A 19,990-nucleotide genomic window follows, 5' to 3' on the forward strand; every position below is an offset into this window, starting at 1 on the left:
GTGAATGGATAATACTGTGATTTTATAGTACCAGTATCCAAATATATATTAAGGGGAACAGTGAAAGGTGATCTCCAATAACCTGTTTTATAGTTTGTGGAAAGATGGTCAGTGAGTTTATTGACATGTCTTTAACTCGACAATAGTGGCTCAGATGTTTTATCTGGCATTCAATCTACTTGTTCACCAAACTGTGACTGCCATGTCAGGTGTCCGCACAATGAATGTGATGCAAATCCCTCTCCCGTTCTCCATCTCGTCCCCGTTTATCCCCCTCTCCCTCCCCACCTCCCCTGCCCCTATCGCACTACCCCCATCCTTCCTCTCCACCCATCCCTCCCTCTTTCCATATAGATATCCGTGGGATCCAGGACTTCCTGGACAAGACGTCTCAGCAAGGCATGGACGTGTCGCTTCAGAAGGTGGAGTCCAACATCAACATGATGATTACCAGCATGTTCCGGACCATGAGGGTGGAGGAGCTCCACCGCTACCGAGACACGCTGCGCCGGGCCGTGCTCTTCATGAGCCCTGCCACCGCCAAGGCCTTCATCACTGAGGTACACACACACACACACACACACACACCCAGGTCCACACACACACTCTCTCACCCACACTTAACAGAGTTAGATTCATAACCCCAGCTTGAAATGTCTCACGCTATCCAATCGCTTGTTTTTATGTAGCGCAATTGGCTAAAACAGGTGCTCACGTGTATTTGCAAGGCAGAGGATCAAAGATCGAGGTCCAGTGCGGGATCATGACGAAGGAAGCTATACTGTTAAGCAGGCACAATGACGCCTGTTACACATAGGACCTAAACTTTTTCACACTACCACAACTTACTTCCTCTCTTCCACATTCCCACTCATATACCTCATTGAGACAATCACTGCTTAAAACACTGGGTCTAATAACTCCTAATATTGTATTATCCCCAAATTAGCTATATTTACATATGATCAATAGTGCTAAGAAGCTGCTAATACATTACTAATTGTCCACTGATAAGCACTTAGGAAGCCCAATCCAGTGTCAAAGTAACGGTTGTCGTCGGGAATGGAGGACCAAAACGCAGCATGAATGTGAATGCTCATCTTGTATTTTATTTTCAAACAAAGTGAACACCAAAATAACAAAAGAAGAACGAACGATAAACAAAACAGTCTTGTCAGGCTCACACACGCAAAACAAGAAACAATCTCCCACAAACACTAAACCAAACAATTACCCATATATAGGACTCTCAATCAGAGGCAACAAGAAAGCACCTGCCTCCAATTGAGAGTCCAACCCCCCATTAACCTACACATAGAAATACACCAACCCAGAAAGAACATAGAAGTACAAAACATAGAACATAAACCAAAACCCGGAAATAATAAATCAAACGCCCTACTAAATAAACCACCACCCCGAACCACATAAAAAAATACCCTCTGCCACGTCCTGACCAAACTACAATAACAAATAACCCTTATACTGGTCAGGACGTGACAGTACCCCCCCCCCCTAAAGGTGCAGACCCCGGATGCACCTCATAAATAAACAAAAAAACAAAACAACTAAAAACATCCCCCTAAACTAAAGGGAGGGAAGGGAGGGTGGCTGCCGTCACCGACGGCACTTGTGCTACACCCCCCCTCCCCAACCCACCTATACAGGAGGTGGTTCTGGCTCCGGCCTACTGTCCTCCAGAATGCAGACAGACTTGATTAGTTTCGGGCCGAAGGCAGACTCTCCTTGTTTTCCGGATCGTAGGCAGAACTCTTCCTTTCCACACTGTAGGCAGACTCATTAAATACATAGTTAATCATTTTTAGTTCCAGATCGTCAACTGACTTACTTAGTTCCGGGTTGCTGATAGACTCCTTTGGTTCCGGGTCATAGGCAGACTCACCCGGTTCTGGGTCGCTGATGGACTCCCTTGGTTCCGGGTCATAGGCAGACTCACTCGGTTCTGGGTTGCTGATGGACTCCCTTGGTTCCGAGTCATAGGCAGACTCACCCGGTTCTGGGTCGCTGATGGACTCCCTTGGTTCCGGGTCATAGGCAGACTCACCCGGTTCCGGGTCGCAGGCAGACCCCTTCGGTTCCGGGTCGCAGGCAAATTATTGCAAATTGTTGCCGGATACTCTGGACTGCACACCGTTGCCGGATACTCTGGACTGCACACCGTTGCCGGATACTCTGGACTGCACACCGTTGCCGAACTCTCAAGGCTGAGCTGACGCACTGAAAGCCTGATGCGTGGTACTGGATGTGTCAGTCTGGGGACACGCACCTCAGGGCTAGTGCGGGGAGCGGGAACAGGCCGAGTCGGACTGGGTTGACGCACTGGAAGCCTGATGCGTGGTGCTGGTACTGGAGGTATCAGCCTGGGAACACGCACCTCAGGGCTAGTGCGGGGAGCGGGAACAGGCCGAGTCGGACTGGGTTGACGCACTGGAAGCCTGATGCGTGGTGCTGGTACTGGAGGTATCAGCCTGGGAACACGCACCTCAGGGCTAGTGCGGGGAGCGGGAACAGGCCGAGTCGGACTGGGTTGATGCACTGGAAGCCTGATGCGTGGTTCTGGTTCTGGAGGTATCAGCCTGGGAACACGCACCTCAGGGCTAGTGCGGGGAGCGGGAACAGGCCGAGTCGGACTGGGCTGACGCACTGGAAGCCTGATGCGTGGTGCTGGTACTGGAGGTATCAGCCTGGGAACACGCACCTCAGGGCTAGTGCGGGGAGCGGGAACAGGACGAGTCGGACTGGGCTGACGCACTGGAAGCCTGATGCGTGGTGCTGGTACTGGAGGTATCAGCCTGGGAACACGCACCTCAGGGCTAGTGCGGGAGCGGGAACAGGCCGAGTCGGACTGGGCTGACGCACTGGAAGCCTGATGCGTGGTTCTGGTACTGGAGGTATCAGCCTGGGAACACGCACCTCAGGGCTAGTGCGGGGAGCGGGAACAGGCCGAGTCGGACTGGGTTGACGCACTGGAAGCCTGATGCGTGGTGCTGGTACTGGAGGTATCAGCCTGGGAACACGCACCTCAGGGCTAGTGCGCGGAGCGGGAACAGGCCGAGTCGGACTGGGCTGACGCACTGGAAGCCTGATGCGTGGTGCTGGTACTGGAGGTATCAGCCTGGTAACACGCACCTCAGGGCTAGTGCGGGGAGCGGGAACAGGACGAGTCGGACTGGGCTGACGCACTGGAAGCCTGATGCGTGGTGCTGGTACTGGAGGTATCAGCCTGGGAACACGCACCTCAGGGCTAGTGCGGGGAGCGGGAACAGGCCGAGTCGGACTGGGCTGACGCACTGGAAGCCTGATGCGTGGTGCTGGTACTGGAGGTATCAGCCTGGGAACACGCACCTCAGGGCTAGTGCGGGGAGCGGGAACAGGCCGAGTCGGACTGGGTTGACGCACTGGACCGTAGAGGCGTACTGGCGGTCTCGAGCGAAGAACTGGCATCGCTCTTACTGGCTGGATGCCCACTTCCCCCTGGCAAATGCGGGAAGCTGGTATTGCGCGTACCGGCCTAAAAATACTTGGCTTCGCCACAGTACCCATTACCCCGAAGCACGGGACCTGTCCATTCACTGGTTGCCCAGAAAAGGTACGGGGATTTGGCCTGGGGCTCACTCCTCGCCCAGCCAAACTACCCGTGTGCCCCCCCCCAAAAAATTATTGGGGCTGCCTCTCGGGCTTAAACGCCAGTCGTGTTCCCCGGTAGCGTTCCCGGTCCTCACTAGACTTCCTCCATGGGCCCTCTCCGGCCAGAATCTGCTCCCACGTCCATTTCTCTCGCCAGTCCATATTGAATTCCCCTTGCTCCTTACTCCGCTGCTTGGTCCTTTTGTGGTGGGAGATTCTGTAACGGTTGTCGTCGGGAATGGAGGACCAAAATGCAGCAGGAAGCCTGATGCGTGGTGCTGGTACTGGAGGTATCAGCCTGGGAACACGCACCTCAGGGCTAGTGCGGGGAGCGGGAACAGCGGGAACAGTCGGACTGGGTTGACGCACTTGACCGTAGAGGCGTCTTGTATTTTATTTTCAAACAAAGTGAACACCAAAATAACAAAAGAAGAACGAACGATCAACAAAACAGTCTTGTCAGGCTCACACACGCAAAACAAGAAACAATCTCCCACAAACACTAAACCAAACAAGCACCTGCCTCCAATTGAGAGTCCAACCCCCCATTAACCTACACATAGAAATACACCAACCCAGAAAGAAAAAAGAAGTACAAAACATAGAACATAAACCAAAACCCGGAAATAATAAATCAAACGCCCTACTAAATAAACCACCACCCCGAACCACATAAAACAAATACCCTCTGCCACGTCCTGACCAAACTACAATAACAAATAACCCTTATACTGGTCAGGACGTGACAGTCAAATGGTTTTCTGTGGTGCTTCCCTCTTCCCTTTATTCTTACTCGTAAGATTTTGAAATAAAGGCCCAGTGCAGTCAAAAACAGGATATTCCTATGTTTTATTAGGTACACCCATCTACTACTGAGTCGGACCCACATTTGTCTCCAGGACAGCCTGAATTCTTCAGGGCATGGAAACGTTGCTCAATTGGTATCAAGGAACCTCATGTGTGCCAGGAAAACATTCCCCATACCATTACATCACCGCCACCAGCCTGTACCATTGACACCAGGCAGGATGGGGCCATGGACTCATGCCAAATCCTGACTCTACCATCAGCATGACGCATCAGGAGCCGGAATTCGTTGAACCAGGCAGGGTTTTTCTGCTCCTTAATTGTCCAGTGTTGGTGATCGCGTGCCCACAAGTTGTTTCTTCTTGTTTTTAGCTGATAGGAGTGGAACGCAGTGTGGTCGTCTGCTGCAATAGCCCATCCGTGACAAGGACTGACGAGTTGTGTGTTCCGAGATGCCGTTCTGCACAACACTGTTCTACTGACCCATTATTTGCTTGCATGTTAGCTTACACGGTTCTTGCCATTTTCCTTCGACCTTTCATCAACAAGCTGTTTTTGTCCACAGGACTGCCGCTGACTGGATGTTTTTTGTTTGTCTAACCATTCTCGGTAAACCCTAGACGTTGTGCGTGAAAAGCCCAGGAGGCCGGCCTTTTCTGAGATACTGGAACCGGCACGCCTGGCACCGATGATCATACCACGCTCAAAGTTGCTTAGGTCACTCGTTTTGCCCAGTCTAACATTCAATCAAACTATAAACTGAATGCCTCTATGCCTGTCTGCCTGCTTTATATAGCAAGCCATGGCTATGTGACTCACTGTCTGTAGGAGCGAACCATTTTCATGAACGGGGTGGTGTAAACTGGCCACTGTGTGTATATTTCCACGGTATGAGGTTGGAATAATACTGTGAAATTCTGAAAATTATGATAATGCCCTTTAAGTGTAAAAGACTGCCTGAAATCAAATAACATGTTATTTGTCACATGCTGTCACACCCTGACCATAGAGAGCCTTTTATTCTCTATTTTGGTTAGGTCGGGGTGTGACTAGGGTGGGAAATCTAGTGTGTGTATTTTTTTGTTGGCGTGGTCTGGTTCCCAATCAGAGGCAGCTGTTTAGCGTTGTCTCTGATTGGGGATCATATTTAGGCAGCCATTTCCCCACTGTTTTTTTTGTGGGATCTTGTTTATGTGTAGTTGCCTGTGAGCACTCCGTAGCTTCACGTGTCGTGTATTCTTTATTGTTTTTTGTGCGGTTGACTTAATAAAAATATGTCGAACTGATATCACGCTGCGCTTTGGTTCGAATGTTATTACGACGATCGTGACACATGCTTTGTAAACAACAAGTGTAGACTAAAGGCCAAATCAAATGAAAGGCTTTTTTTTTTTACTTGCATGAACGAGCGTGTACATGCTGGAGTTAGAGTGCCTGGTAGTGAATGAGAGAAAAGAGACGGCGTCAACGGCGTCATGCGCTTCAAATTAGAAAGCAAGTCTATTTTTCTTGCCTCTATGTGAAGCAATGCTGGTAAAGTGAGCAGATACATTTTCAGAAAATAGACTGTTTATGCATTGTTACGTCTGGAATTGTGACATGAATAGTTAAAAAGTGTTTATTTAGTGTTAAGTTTAGCTGCCAGTGCCAATAATACATATTTGAAAAAACCCATTAATTTTATGCCTACCATTTGTTTATTTCGAGCACAGGCATATAGCCTAGGCAGGATACAGCTGGGGAACTCTAGGAACTCTGTTCAAAAGAGAACACTGTTATGTAGAAAGAAGGAGACAAGATAAACGCCTTATAACCTGATAGGGTGTATTAGCTACAATTCTCCTCACGTTAGTGAGCCAACATAACAGGAGGCAGGTACGGTGACTCCCATAGGACATATAAAGTGAGTCAAAATGAGCACACAACAATAATTCACAAGGGCTACATAGTGAACATAACAAATACAAGTGTTTATTATGGAATCTCATGGCAATAAAGTTGACATACACTGCATAGTGTATGTTAGTGGGTGCTCTCTACTCTGTCTCTCTGTGTGGTTTTAACTTAATAGTGAAATGCTTACATACTCGTCCTTTTATAACAATACAGTTGAAGATAATTTTTTTTTAAATAAATACACAGCGAATGAGGAATATCAATAACGAGTCAAAATAACATGGCTATGTACAGTGAGTACCAGTACCGAATCCATGTGTAGGTGTACGAGATAAATGAGGTACCTAGGTACATATAGGTAGGGGTAAAGTGACTAGGCAACAGGATAGATAATAGACAGTAGCAGCAGAATATGCGGTGAGTGTGAAAGTGTGAGTGTAGGTGTGTGTAAGTGTGTGTGTGGTACCAGTATGGATGTTGTGTGTGTTTGGGCATATGTTGTGTGTGTGTGTGTGTGTTTGTGTATGTGTGTGTGTGTTCTTAAATGGAAGAAGTTTTGAAAAACAAATACACTTCCTAGTACTGGCCGCCAGGCCAAACTGAGCAATCGTGGGAGAAGGGCCTTGGTCAGGGAGATGACCAAGAACTCAATGGTCACTCTGGTCGAGCATGAGAGTTCCTCTGTGGAGATGGGAGAACCTTCCAGAAGGACAACCATCTCTGCAGCAGTCCACCAATCAGGCCTTTATGGTAGAGTGGCCAGACAGAAGCCACTCCTCAGTAAAAGCCACATGACAGCCCGCTTAGAACTTGCCAAAAGGCACCTAAAGACTCTCAGACTATGAGAAACAAGATTCTCTGGTCTGATGAAACCAAGATTGAAGTTTTTGGCCTGAATGCCAAGCGTCACATCTGGAGGAAACCTGGCACGATCCCTACGGTGAAGTTTGATTTAATCCATTTTAGAATTAGGCTGTAACATAACAAAATGTGGAAAAAGTCACAGGGTCTGAATACTTTCCGAATGCACTGTATATGGGACCAAGGTTGTATTTATAAAACTAAAATAAATTACCTCTGAAGGGATGTTCTGTTCTACGGTTAGATAGTGTAAGATGGATACCGATTTGTGGATAAAATTGATGACAAGATTTCTCTAGCTTGGAGAGGATGCCCGAGAATGTTTTAACTTAATCAAGTTTAGTTGTGAAGTCATTTGTCACAGGAGGGCCTCGTGAAATGCATTAGGCTCTTCTGCCAGATGGGAACTGATTGTAGCAATGGCTGCTATGGCACACTACCCCTCGCTTCGTGTGTGTGTGTGTGTGTGTGTGTGTGTGTGTGTGTGTGTGTGTGTGTGTGTGTGTGTGTGTGTGTGTGTGTGTGTGTGTGTGTGTGTGTGTGTGTGTGTGTGTGTGTGTGTGCGTATAGCAGTGTGTGCTCGTGTGCGTGTACAGTATGTGTGTAGTTTGTAGTGAAGTGTGCCTGTGTGTGTATTGTGTGTGTGTGTGTGTGCCTGCGTGTGTGTGTTGCTCTAACACAGCAGGAAGGACTGTTAAACATCTGTTAGCTCCACACGTTGGCGTGGGCATGTTTTTCAACCTAAGCAGTGCTCCGCTCTCCAAACACACTTTGTTGACAAATACACAATACACACACACATTCAACCCATTTTCCTGCGTTATTTAATCCTTTGGTTAGCTCTGTTTGGTTGGCTTTATGGCCAAGACATGGGCCAGTATCTACAAATGACTAGACTACTTGCTCTCCTCCTCCATCGTATCTGCATTGTGGAATAGGATTGCTACATAGGAATCCACTTACACTAAGAACATATTTTAAGAACATAGTGTGCCTTCAGAAAGTTTTCACACCCTTGACTTTTTCCACATTTTGTTCTGTTACAGCCCGAATTTGCATTTACATTTACGTAATTTAGCAGACGCTCTTATCCAGAGCCACTTACAAATTGGTGCATTCACCTTATGTTATCCAGTGGAACAACCACTTTACAATAGTGGGGGGGGGGGGGGGTAGAAGGATTACTTTATCCTATCCCAGGTAATCCTTAAAGAGGTGGGGTTTCAGGTGTCTCCGGAAGGTGGTGATTGACTCCGCTGTCCTGGCGTCGTGAGGGAGCTTGTTCCACCATTGGGGTGCCAGAGCAGCGAACAGTTTTGACTGGGCTGAGCGGGAACTGTGCTTCCGCAGAGGTAGCGGGGCCAGCAGGCCAGAGGTGGATGAACGCAGTGCCCTTGTTTGGGTGTAGGGACTGATCAGAGCCTGAAGGTACGGAGGTGTCGTTCCCCTCACTGCTCCGTAGGCAAGCACCATGGTCTTATAGCAGATGCGAGCTTCAACTGGAAGCCAGTGGATTGTGCGGAGGAGCAGGCACAGGGCACACTGGGCCGTGGAGGCGCACCAGAGGTCTGGAGCTCATGGCTGGCACACCCCATCCTGGCTGGATGGTCACTGTAGCCCAGCAAGGGCAGGGCGCTGGTACAGGACGAACTGTGCTGCGTTGGTGAACGGGGGGTACCGTGCGTAGAGCAGGCGCAGGATAACCTGGGCCGTAGAGACGCACTGGAGACCAGATACGCTGAGCCGGCGCACTTCTTCCTGGCTGACGGCCAACTCTAGCACGGCAACGATGAGGAGCTTGTACCAAGCGCACCGGGCTGTGAGTGCGAATGGGCGACACAGTGCGCATCACCGCATACCACGGTGCTTGTTCAGTCACTCGCTCCCCACGGTAAGCACGGGGAGTTGGCTCAGGTCTTCAAACCGCCTTAGCCAATCTACCCGTGTGCCCCCACCCCAGATTTTTTGGGGGCGTTGCCTCTCGGGCCTCCGTTGTTGCCTTGCCTGTCGATCTCGTTGTTGTACCTCCCTCGCTGCTTCCACCTGTTCCCATGGGAGGCGATCCCTTCTGGCCTGGATCTCCTCCCACGTCCAGGATCCTTTGCCATCCAGGATGTCCTCCCATGTCCAGTCCATCGGCCCACGCTGCTTGGTCCTTTGGTGGTGGGATCTTCTGTCATGACCGTCAAAGGGAGTAGACCAAGGTGGAGCGTGGTGAGTGTTCATCTTTGTATTTAATTATAAATCAGAACACTACAAACAAAATAATAAACAATGACAACGACCGTAACGTCTTGCAGGCTTAACAAGCAGTACAAAAATAAGATCCCACAACTAGAGGTGGAGAAAGGCTGCCTAAGTATGATTCCTAATCAGAGACAACGATAGACAGCTGCCTCTGATTAGGAACCATACTCGGCTCAAAACAAAGAAATAGACATCATAGAATGCCCCCCCCCACCCCACACCCTGACCTAACCACATAGAGAAACAAACCCTCTCTCTCAGGTCAGGGCGTGACATGGGAGCAATTTCCAAATGCCTGAAGGTACCACGTTCATCTGTACAAACAATAGTACGCAAGTATAAACACCATGGGACCACGCAGCCGTCATAACGCTCAGGAAGGAGACGCGTTCTGTCTACTAGAGATAAACGTACTTTGGTGTGAAAAGTGAAAATCAATCCCAGAACAACGGCAAAGGACGTTGTGAAGATGCTGGAGGAAACAGGTACAAAAGTGAACCTGAAACTCCACCTCTTTAAGGAATACCTAGGATAGGATAAAGTAATCCTTCTAATCCCCCCCCCCCCTTAAAAGATTTAGATGCACTATTGTAAAGTGGTTGTTCCACTGGATATCATAAGGTGAATGCACCAATTTGTAAGTCGCTCTGGATAAGAGCGTCTGCTAAATGACTTAAATGTAAATGTAAAGTATCTATATCCACAGTAAAACTGCCATTGAAAAACCAAACTATGGTTTGCAACTGCACATGGGGACTAAGATCGTACTTTTTGGAGAAATGTCCTCTGGTCTGATGAAACAAAAATAGAACTGTTTGGCCAGAATGACCATCATTATGTTTGGAGGAAAAATGGGGTGGCTTGCGAGCCGAGGAACACCATCCCAAACGTGAAGTACGGGGGTGGCAGCATCATGTTGTGGAGGTGCTTTTCTGCAGGAGGGACTGGTGCACTTCACAAAATAGATTGCATCCTGAGGGAGGAAAATTATGTGGATATATGGAAGCAACATCTCAAGACATCAGTCATGAAGTTAAAGCTTGGTTGCAAATGGGTCTTCCAAATCGACAATGACCCCAAGCATGCTTCCAAAGTTGTGGCAAAATGGCTTAACAAAGTCAAGATATTGGATTGGCCATCACAAAGCCCTGATCCCGTAGAAAATTTGTGGGCAGAACTGAAAAAGTGTGTGCGAGCAAGGAGGCCTACAAACCTGACTCAGTTACACCAGCTCTGTCAGGAGGAATGGGCCAAAATTCACCCAACTTATTGTGTGAAACTTGTGGAAGGCTACCCGAAACATTTGACCCAAGTTAAACAATTTAAAGGCAATACTACCAAATACTAATTGACTGTATGTAAACTTCTGACCCACTGGGAATGTGATGAAAGAAATAAAAGCTGAAATAAATCATTCTCTCTACTATTATTCTGACATTTCACATTCTTAAAATAAAGTGGTGATCCTAACTAACCTAAGACAGGGAATATTTACTCTGATTAAATGTCAGGAATGGTGAAAAACTGAGTTTAAATGTATTTGTCTAAGGTGTACGAAACTTCCGACTTCAACTGTACTATTGCAAGTTCATTGAGAATCTCTCTACTCTCATCAAACCTATGACATAGCTCTTACAGAAATATAGACCTTGGGTGTGGTCAGAACAATGTCAGCAGGCATTTGAAACAATGAAGACGCAGCTGTCTTCCTACTCAGTGTTAGTGCACTACGACCCACACATGGCAGTAATATTGGCTTGTGATGCCATATGGGGTGGGTGCTGTCATCTCACATACAATGCCTGGTGCTAGTGAGAGGCATATTGCATATGCTTCACGCACACTCACTAAGACAGAGGTGAAGTATGCCCAAATAGAGAAGGAGGCCCTAGGGATCATATTTGGGGTAATGAAGGTCCATGGCTACCTATGGTCGTAAGTTTACATTGCTGACAGACAATCAGCCTCTTGTGAAAATACTAGGGCCAAAATACAAGAGTTCCAGGACTAGCAGCAGCCAGACTCCAGAGGTGGGCGTTAATACTAGCTGCTATCAGTATGACGAGAGCAATCCAAACTATCGAGTGTCATTTTTAGATGTTTCTTCCCATTTTAGCTAAGGACATAGCCAGGGGTTTGGCAAAAGTGAAGCACTTCACACTTACAGGGTGGCCTAACCATGTTACTGATCCTGAACTAAAGCCTTAATGGGTGAGAAAGCCGGCTACTAAGATGGGCAAAAGAACACAGACACTGGACAGAGGAACTCTGCCTAGAAGGCCAGCATCCCGTAGTCGCCTCTTCACTGTTGGCGTTCAGACTGGTGTTTTGCGGGTACTATTTAATGAAGCTGTCAGTTGAGGACTTGTGAGGCATCTGTTTCTCAAGCTAGACACTCTACTGTACTTGTCCTCTTGTTCAGTTGTGCACCGGGGCCTCCCACTCCTCTTTCTATTCTGGTTAGAGCCAGTTTGCGCTGTTCTGTGAAGGGAGTAGTACACAGCGCTGTACGAGATCTTCACTTTCTTGGCAATTTCTCGCATGGAATAGCCTTCATTTCTCAGAACAAGAATAGACTGACGAGTTTCAGAAGAAAGTTATTTTTCTGGCCATTTTGAGCCTGTAATCGAACCCACAAATGCTGATGCTCCAGATACTCAACTAGTCTAAAGAAGGCCAGTTTTATTGCTTCTTTAATAAGGACAACAGTTTTCAGCTGTGCTAACATAATTGCAAAAGGGTTTTCTAATGATCAATTAGCCTTTTAAAATGATAAACTTGGATTAGCTAACACAACGTGCCATTGGAACACAGGAGTGATGGTTGCTGATAATGGGCCTCTGTACGCCTATAAAAAATTCCATAAAAAATCTGCCGTTTCCAGCTACAATAGTCATTTACAACATTAACATTGTCAACACTGTATTTCTGTTCAATTTTGTTATTTTAATGGACAAAAAATTTGCATTTCTTTCAATAACAATGACAATTTGTAGTGACCCCAAATTTTGAACGGTAGTGAATAATAATAATAATCGTAAAATTGACTTCATTATTCAATGTTTTAAATGTTAGCATACACAGATGTTTCAGCTTTACAGCCTTCTTCAGTGTTTAGTCACATTTTTCTTTAATTCAGAAGTAAGCCTGTGCAGAATAAAAATATTCCAAACGTGCATCCTGTTGTCAACAGGGCACAAAAGTAAAACTGCAAAAAATGTTGGAAAGAAATTAACTTTATGTCCATAATACAAATCAGTATGTTTGGGGAAAATCCAACACACCACATCACGAGTACTACTATTCATATTTTCAAGCATGGAGGTGGCTGCATCATGTTATGGGTATGCTTGTCATCAGATAGGACTAGGATGTTTTTTAGGATAAGACGAAACGGAATAGAGGCAAAATAGAGGCAAAGGCAAAATCCTAGAGGAAAACCTGGTTCAGTCTGCTTTCCAACAGACACTGAGAGACAAATTCACCTTTCAGCAGAAATATAACCTGAAACACAAGGCCAAAGATACTCTGGAGTTGCTTACCAAGATGACATTGAATGTTCCTCAGTGGCCTAGTTACAGTTTTGACTTCAATTGTCTTGAAAATCTATGACAAGACTGGAAAATGTCCGTATAGCTATGATCAACAACCAACTTGATAGAGCTTGAAGAATAAAAAAAATTATAATGTGCAGATATTGTACAATCCAGGCGTGGAAAGCTGTTAAAGACTTGACTCAGGGGTGTAAATATTTATGTAAATAAGATATTTCTGTATTTCATTTTAAAAAAATATGCTGAAATTTCTAACAACATGTTTTCACTTTGTCATTATGGGGTATTGTGTGTTGGGGTATTTTTATTTAATACGTTTTGAATTCAAACTGTAACACAATAAAATGTGTAAAAAGTTAATAAGGCACAATATTCATGATTTTATAACATTTGTATTCCTATGGAATGGACAGTGGTGATTTTAGCATGTCAATCTTGGTGGGTCAAACTCAGTTATTTTATTTTTTATGCATGCCAGCAAAGCCACTACACAATACAACACTAAACAATACATGAATTGCACTATAACGGTGACAAATGGTGCCCACAAACTGTTACGGCCTACATAAAGCTGTCCCAACCAGCAGACCTTTCTTTTCAGCACCATGGAGTGAATCCTTACCACTACTACTCCTGGCTATCAGCGGAGCCTTGTTTGGCGCCGAAACAGTTCATTCAGCCTCATTTTCTGCCTTAAAAAAAATGACTGATATGGCTGAATTGCTTAAACAAATGTGGTTTCTACTGACAATTGAGATGTACAAACTATGGCATAAGGGGACAACGAGCGGATAAGAGGCAATCCGTAATTTTGATTAAGACACAAATGAGCAAGCTAGGACAAACGTAGTCAATATAACTATTTGTTCAGCACTTTGAAATGTACAGCGACAGAATTCATAACATGGGCCATTCTTACAGTATTCTCCCTGTACACCAAGTCAGAACCGTAGGATAAATAAAGGGGCCATATAAAACAGACAATGAAAGCTCTTACATTGTTCGCTGATGACATTTCTCTGAAACAGTATACAGGCAATGTGTGCACCACCAAGTCAGATCAGAAGGTTAAATCATGAGGGAAAAAGGGACCAAATTATTAGGGTGAGGCACGTGGGCTGCTAACAGCTTACTACACAACATACACTTAGTAATACTCTTAGCTACAGTATACAGTTGAAATCGGAAGTTTACATACACCATAGCCAAATACATTTAAACTCAGTTTTTCACAATTCCTGACATTTAATCCTAGTAAAAATTCCCTGTCTTAGGTCAGTTAGGATCACCACTTTATTTTAAGAATGTGAAATGTCTGAATAATAGTAGAGTGAATTATTTATTTCAGCTTTTATTTCTTTCATCACATTCCCAGTGGGTCAGAAGTTTACATACACTCAATTAGTATTTGGTAGTATTGCCTTTAAATTGTTTAACTTGGGTCAAATGTTTTGGGTAGCCTTCCACAAGTTTCCCACAATAAGTTGGGTGAATTTTGGCCCATTCCTCCTGACAGAGCTGGTGTAACTGAGTCAGGTTTGTAGGCCTCCTTGCTTGCACAAGCTTTTTCAGTTCTGCCCACAAATGTTCAGTGGGATTGAGGCCAGGGCTTTGTGATGGCCACTCCAATACCTTGACTTTGTTGTCCTTAAGCCATTTTGCCACAACTTTGGAAGTATGCTTGGGGTCATTGTCGATTTGGAAGACCCATTTGCGACCAAGCTTTAACTTCATGACTGATGTCTTGAGATGTTGCTTCCATATATCCACATAATTTTCCTCCCTCATGATGCCATCTATTTTGTGAAGTGCACCAGTCCCTCCTGCAGCAAAGCACCCCCACAACATGATGCTGCCACCCCCGTGCGTCACAGTTGGGATGGTGTTCTTCGGCTTGCAAGTTTCTCAATTTTTCCTCCAAACATAACGATGGTCATTATAGCCAAACAGTTCTATTTTTGTTTCATCAGACCAGAGGACATTTCTCCAAAAAATACGATCTTTGTCTCCATGTGCAGTTGCAAACCATAGTCTGGATTTTTTATGCTGGTTTTGGAGCAGTAGCTTCTTCCTTGCTGAGCGGCCTTTCTGGTTATGTAAATATAGGACTTGTTTTACTGTGTATATGTATACTTTTGTACCTGTTTCCTCCAGCATCTTCACAAGGCCCTTTGCTGTTGTTCTGGGATTAATTTTCGCTTTTGCACCAAAGTACGTTCATCTCTAATAGACAGAACGTGTCTCCTTCCTGAGCAGTATGACGGCTGTGTGGTCCCATGGTGTTTATACTTGTGATACAGTGAATTATAATTGAAATAATCTGTCTGTAAACAATTGTTGGAAAAATTACTTGTGTAATTTAAAGTAGATGTCCTAACTGACTTGCCAAAACTGTAGTTTGTTAAAACCTTTTAGGGACAGATGTTCCGCTAGCGGAACGCCTCACCGATATCCAGTGGTAGAGTGTGGCGCGAAATACAAATACCTCAAAAATGCTATAACTTCAATTTCTCAAACATATGACTATTTTACACCATTTTAAAAACAAGACTCTCGTTAATCTAACCACATTGTCCGATTTCAAAAAGGCTTTACAGCGAAAGCAAAACATTAGATTATGTCAGGAGAGTACCCTGCCAAAAATAATCACACAGCCATTTTCAAAGCATGCATATATGTCACAAAAACCAAAACCACAGCTAAATGCAGCACTAACCTTTGATGATCTTCATCAGATGACACTCCTAGAACATTACTTTATACAATACATGCATGTTTTGTTCAATCAAGTTCATATTTATATAAAAAAACAGCTTTTTACATTAGCATGTGATGTTCAGAACTAGCATACCCACAGCAAACTTCCGGTGAATTTACTAAATTACTCATGATAAACGTTCACAAAAACTATAACAATTATATTAAGAATTATAGATACAGAACTCCTTTATGCAATCGCGGTGTCAGATTTTAAAATAGCTTTTCGGCAAAAGCACATTTTGCAATATTCTGAGTAGATAGCTCTTCCATCACAGGCTAGCTAATTTGACACCCACCAAGTTTGGTGCTCACTAAACTCAGAATTACTAAAAGAAAAATTGGATTACCTTTGCTGTTCTTCGTCAGAATTCACTCCCAGGACTTCTACTTCAACAACAAATGTTGTTTTGGTTCCAAATAATCCATAGTTATATTCAAATATCTCAGTTTTGTTTGTGCGTTCAGGTCACTATCCGAAGGGTGACGCGCGAACGCATTTTGTGACAATTTTTTTTCAAAATATTCCATTACCTTACTTCGAAGCATGTCAAACGCTGTTTAAAATCAATTTTTATGCAATTTTTCTCGTAAAATAGCGATAATATTCCAACCGGGCGACGTTGTATTCATTCAAAGGCTGAAAGAAAAAACAATTGAATTCTCGTGAACGCGCCTCTCAGTCTCACTGTTCCCAGGCTGACCACTAACAAATTATCCTGCTGTTCTTCGCCCAGAGACAGCAGACACCCCATTACACTTTCTGGTGCCTTCTGAGAGCCAATGGAAGCCTTAGAAAATGTCACGTTACAGCACAGATGCTGTATTTTTGATAGAGATGCTACAGAAGGACAACAAATTGTCAGACAGGGCACTTCCTGTATGGAATCTTCTCAGGTTTTGGCCTGCCATATGAGTTCTGTTATACTCACAGACACCATTCAAACAGTTTTAGAAACTTTAGCGTGTTTTCTATCCAAATCTACTAAGTATATGCATATTCTAGTTTCTGGGCAGGAGTTGTAACCAGATTAAATCGGGTACGTTTTTTATCCGGCCGTGAAAATACTGCCCCCTATCCCAAACAGGTTAACAAGAAATTTGTGGAGTGGTTGAAAAACGAGTTTTAATGACTCCAACCTAAGTGTATGTAAACTTCCGACTTCAACTGTACATATCTCCCTAGCATATTACATAATTTATGCAGCATCATACAATACATTTTTAGACTCACCTTGTTGTGCTGTGCTCACTTGAACAGTAAGGTGGCGCAGCGGTCCTTCTTGGGCAAACATTGTCATCAAAGTCTGGCATTCTCTGTATATATGATGCTTTTAAGACAACTGGGACCTCTAAAAAAAACAAGGTTGAGTCATGACATCAGTGATCTTCAAGTCGGAGCTCTAGAACAAGGCCTGAGTTCCTGACTTGGAATTACGAGTTGGACGACCGTTCAAAATGTATTTTCCCAGTTGGAGTTCGTTCCCAGTTGTCTTGAACTCACTGAGTCTGAGATTTCCGAGTTTCCAGATGTTTTGAAGGTGGCAGAAGTCATGCTGAATTGACAGCATAGCCAATGTATTCAGCATTTTATGGCCCATGGTGTTGAATGTTTATCCTTTTAAGCTTGGAAAAGAGACCCTTAAACCTAGGTTTGAACCACACACCCACTCCAATGAATAGCAGGCTAGTGATTGCTTTGCAATGCTTGCAGTTAGCCACTGATTCCTTCCAAACCACTCATTGTTGAATTTTAGATTTCTAACTTGTTGTGTAATGTTGATGTCCAATGGCCGATGAGCACTGATAGGTTTTATGTATAATTTTGCCAGTAGATTGTTGACTTGATTCATGATGATGACTGCTAGCTTGCTAGCTAAGATTTTGAAAGTATCAGTTCAATCAAAGCTACGGTAGATAAAACTTGATTTGATATAATTTTATCTGTGGCCAATGATCTTAATCCTTCTTGGATGGGCATTTCTAATGTAAATCTATGGCAGCACCCAAGGGGCTTGAATTTTTGAGCTCTACCCGTAGATTTTGCGGTGACGTACTGTCCCCATGATTGACAGAACACTGAGCCAATTACGGCGCAACTAGAGAATATTACCAACCCCTACGCTTCGTATTTTCCGCAGGCTGCCCCACCACCACAGAAAGCACTGAGCTAGGCTGAAACACCTGCATTTTGGAGCTGCCTTACTCAAGAAAGCAAACTTTATTAACTCAATGTTATTTTTTTTTACATTGTTTGAAAACTGTTATGTGGCAAGTATTAATGCCAAAATAACATGTGAAACAGGCTAAATAAAATAAGGGGTATTTAGCTAAACAGGTGGGTCTCTCTGGCTCTGCCCCACCTGCCCTGAATGACGGGTCACCATTGGGAATGGATGGCTAGATTATTGTCCTGATGTGGCCTGATCTTAACTGCATTGAGGAATAACTTAGACGTCTACATGAGAATCCACCTGTAGAATGGAGGTCATCATGAACTTACATCTCCAATGGGATGTTGCATTTGTTTATGCTCTATCAATGTGAAGTGCTTGTGACAATGCATATGACAGGATGCTCGTTAGAAAAAATAGCAATAAGTCTACGGAGTTCTGAATCCATATTCTCGCTAGTTCTCATGTACTCCTTTGATATCTAGAGAATATGAATTTTGCCAATTGATGTCCTTACCTTGAAATATTAAAATAATCTCAGCATGAGAGTTTCTCATATCCAAAGTGAAATCCTAAAATTACATGCCCTCTTCATTACGGAGTAACCTGCAAAATTGTTAGGATTTCCTCAAAAGAGGAAAGGCGAAGATACGCTTTGATGTAGAAGTATGATGGACGTAGTGGAGATATGGTTAACCAGGAGATGCAGAATTAGCTATTGGACCAAATGTTTTTTTTAGAGGACTAGTTACTAGCTTCCCTGGTTTGTTGACATGGGGTACTGTATGTGTAAAATGGCACCCTATTCCCTATATGGTGCATTACTTTTGACCAGGGCCCTATGCAGGCTCTGGTCAGAAGTAGTGAACTAATAGGACAGGCAAATTCTAATTTGAAAGTTCCACTGCTGATTTTATTTATTCCCCTCTAATCAGGGACTGATTTTGACCTGATACACAAGGTGGGTGCAGTTAATTATCAGTTAGAACAGAAAACCAGAAGTACTAGGCTCGCATTTGAATACCCCTGGTACAGTATAGGGAACAGAACAGGATGCCATTTGGGACACAGCAATGTTCTATAACAGAGTGGGAGATGGAAACTGTCTCTAAGGAAGAATAGGAGACTATTTTGAATGAAACCAACAGGAAGGGGATTTATAACATGCTCCCAATGCCTTGAGGAAAACAGTCAATGACCCTATGAATTACTACCGCTGCCACTTTAAATTAACATTGCATGAGCGCATTTCGAAATTATAATTATCCCGTAATAAGCAACATTCAAATTAAAAGTGTGGCACACATTTGATTTGTATCATGGGTCCTGATGACTAAACAACTACACAGTATTTTGGTCATACTAATTTAATTTGTTGTAAAGCACTCCACGAGCAGACAGATCCACCACTGTTTCTTTTAACAATTTGATTGGTCTTATCATCAAGAAGTTACACGCAAGGGAGCGTATCAACAACGCAGACAAACACAGACAGTGGCGTCTGTGTTAGTTAATGGTTTTGAAGTTTTTGCTATCACAAGATGATTCTCGACTAGAAATGGAAAATGCTTTCTTCTTTTATCGCCACGTTGCAGTATGATCTATCGAGTTCCCAAATAGTGATTGTAGCCATTCAAGATTAATATTAACCATCTAGAAATCATTTAACATTCCCTTTCTCGTTTCTAAATCAGATTTACAGAAGACAGCGCTGGCTGGCATGCTTGTAATCACTTAGCTTCCATCGTAGGTCAGAGAAGTGCCACCAAATTATTCGTACTTAAGAAGCTGTCTGAAGCGATTTTAAATAATCAAGTTGTAACATTGACAAATTATTTGTGACAGAAATCCAAAACTGGTCCTGGGAGACCACCCAGTGTGCTATATTAGGCTTGTTTTGGGCTGTGGAAGAGGAGACCATTGGCAACACTGAGTGTTCGGTGTGTGTGTGGGAGTGTGTGTGTGCACGTATGTACATACAGCATGTGTTTAGGATGTAATGTGTGACGCTGACAAATGAGGGGACCGACACCACTGATCATACTA

At 44.3% G+C, this 19,990-nt stretch overlaps 1 protein-coding gene across 3 annotated transcripts in view; it reads left to right on the forward strand.

Annotated features, from left to right (window-relative positions):
* Positions 1 to 19,990, forward strand: part of LOC106580171 (glutamate receptor ionotropic, delta-2) — a 605,308-nt gene that overhangs the window by 348,459 nt on the left and 236,859 nt on the right. For all 3 annotated transcript variants that reach the window (XR_001322822.2, XM_045704300.1, XM_014160933.2), the window contains exon 4: positions 355 to 560. Coding sequence is in view for 2 of the 3 variants with exons in the window: in XM_045704300.1 (XP_045560256.1) it covers positions 355 to 560 (206 nt within the window). In the remaining variant the exon portion in view is untranslated. The remainder of the gene's footprint in view (positions 1 to 354; positions 561 to 19,990) is intronic.

This window comes from Salmo salar, chromosome ssa20 (genome assembly GCF_905237065.1).
Source record: "Salmo salar chromosome ssa20, Ssal_v3.1, whole genome shotgun sequence".
Taxonomy (NCBI): domain Eukaryota; kingdom Metazoa; phylum Chordata; class Actinopteri; order Salmoniformes; family Salmonidae; genus Salmo; species Salmo salar.